This window comes from Montipora capricornis, unplaced genomic scaffold (genome assembly GCF_036669925.1).
Source record: "Montipora capricornis isolate CH-2021 unplaced genomic scaffold, ASM3666992v2 scaffold_57, whole genome shotgun sequence".
Taxonomy (NCBI): Eukaryota; Metazoa; Cnidaria; class Anthozoa; order Scleractinia; family Acroporidae; genus Montipora; species Montipora capricornis.
In genome coordinates, this window is record NW_027180253.1 from 1 (window position 1) to 2500 (window position 2500).

The 2500-nt window shown below is 40.3% G+C and overlaps 1 protein-coding gene across 1 annotated transcript in view; it reads right to left on the minus strand.

The window, feature by feature from the left end:
- Positions 1–38: 38 nt before the first annotated feature.
- The window catches only part of LOC138036888 (uncharacterized), a gene marked incomplete at its 3' end in the record, with an annotated part of 4221 nt that continues 1759 nt past the window's right edge, over positions 39–2500 (minus strand). The window contains exons 3-4 of the mRNA XM_068882939.1: positions 2328–2426; positions 39–211 (exon numbers count right to left, since the gene is read on the minus strand). Coding sequence (XP_068739040.1) covers positions 39–211; positions 2328–2426 — 272 coding nt within the window. The remainder of the gene's footprint in view (positions 212–2327; positions 2427–2500) is intronic.

Genomic DNA, 2500 nt, shown 5'->3' on the forward strand with positions numbered 1-2500 from the left:
AGAAAGACAGTAGGAACTCTGAAACCACGGTTTCTTACCATAAAATCATCAGGATCTGTAAATTTCTGCTTTATACTGCTTAAATCTTCCTGAGTTTCAAAAGGTCCGTCACTGAGAAATGTCAATTTCCACTCATTGAGGAAGCGGTCAATGTCTTCATACTTTGTTCTCAGATATTCACGAAGCGCCTCTTTGGCATCATATTCAAGCTCTGAGGAAACCGTGCAAATGAAATATTACGTTCTAAGTGAAAGTCAATCTCGTACCCAGAGTCCTCAGGCTTTTTGGTCAGCGGGTGAGCGCCCGGAGAGACTCTGGGTGCTTTACCATTATGCCGGACCATCTGGTCGGAGACCAGTGAAACTGACCAAGAAAAAATGGAAGGGTTACGTTTATACAAACGTTGGCCGTGTAGCAGTTATATTTAAACAGAGTTACAGTCAAACCAAGTGAAGCGTACCCCTCAAGATTGCATTAATGAACTGATATTTGAAACTTGAACCCGCTAGTCGTTTCAAGAATGCAATAATGAATTGATTATTCGAATATTGAACTCGCTCGCTCGATCCAAGAATACGGCTAAATTCGCTAACGGCTTCCGTTTTCGAAAAATCAATTCACTGTTGCGACTAGTAGGTTTCAAACCTACTAGTCTTTTCTAGGATGCAATACTGAATCGATTTTTCGGAAACGGAACCCGTTAGCCGTATTCTTGGATCGAACGAGCGAGTTCAATATTCGAATAATCAATTCATTATTGCATTCTTGAAACGACTAGCGGGTTCAAGTTTCAAATAATCAGTTCATTAATGCAATCTTGAGGGGTACGCTTCACTTGGTTTGACTGTAAATGAATAGAGTGTAATGTGTAGTGCTAGATTTTCTATCCCATATGAACCATGTGAGCGTTAGCCCTACTGATGGAAATGGGACCACACAAAGACAGAGAAAACTCTGACCAGGGTGGGAATTGAACTAACGGGAATTGAAGTGAGCTAACGCTCACATGGTTCATATGGGATAGAAAATCTAGCACTACACATTACACTCTATTCATTTAACTCTGTTTAAAATATAAGTGCTACACGGCTACGTTTGTATAAACGTAACCTTTCCTTGTACTTGTACATGTTCATTGTGGGCTAACGCTCACATGGTTCATATGGGATAGAAAATCTAGCACTACACATTACACTCTATTCATTTAACTCTCAAGAAAAAATGGAACGACAATTTTCAACAAAAGTCAATTTCCAACCGGACCGAAGCGTTCTATTTACGTTTCCACCGAAATTTCGGTTTCATCACAATGAAACTGCCGCTGGAAACGAGAATTTTTGTAAATGGAACGGCACGTTTCGGTCGGAGCGGACGGACCGGTCAAAGAGGACCACCTCCAGCGGTGGTCCCAAATATTCCGGTCGGACCGAACCGAAACGGACTTTTCCATTTGACTTCAGCCCGAAATTTCCAGAAATTTTTGCTTAATGGAAAGCACCCCGTAAAACCGTAAAGCGCCAAAGCTTGGACATGCGCAAAACCGTGAAATTATCCCTTTAAGCTGGTGATTAAATAACACCACTTTACCCTACCTGCAACCCTTGAACGTGAGTAATGGCTGACCGTGAAATCCAAAACTTACACTCTCAAACTAAACAGCCTTAGGATAAAAATCAAACACTCTTTCAATTTCTTTTGATCATAGTAGCACTTTAAATATATATGAAATTTCGTGTATGCTCTATCACGAAAATATTACATATTAGCAAATATCAAAAGTACTATAATACTCTTTGTTTGTCCCTCCACAATGTTGCATCAGCAATGTTTCCCCAAGAGAAAATAACAAGATCTGCCTCTGACTTAGGGGTCTTTATACATAATGCATAAGACCCCAAAAACAATGCTTAAGCAAAATTTTGGAGGGACAAGCAAAGAGTGTTATGGTATTTTTTATGTCAACGTGAAATTATATATGAAATAAAGCATACATTAAACTATGGATATGAAATCAAGTAAACCTATGATCCTCGCAGTTATGAACGCAATATTAGCAATTGCGTAGAAGAGCCTGGAAAATTCAGGACTTCAACGGGGGCACCTGTATCACGAGGTCACGGGTTCAAACCCGTAGAGGAGCGGTATGAATTTCCTAAGTTTTAAGAATTTCGTTCGCATCCCGGCTAAACAATACTATTGCATGAAGAAGAGGTCTTCAAAGCCCAATTTCTGCGGATGTAGCCAAAAAGTTTATCAGGTACGTTTATGTCGCTAACATCTTGGTGCCCTGAATAACAGCCGCGGGACTGAACTCTTGGGGTGCTTACGTTCTTTGGATGCGATGCTTTTGTAATAGGTTCCTGTGTTGTATCCGTCGTTAAAGAATTTCTTCAAGTTCGTAACATAATCGGGCTCGGTGACGCTCCCTGAATACGAAAAGATAAAAGTGCAAAGGGTCATTAAGACGTCCAGTGTTAACATGATCTTTTTACCTTGAAGT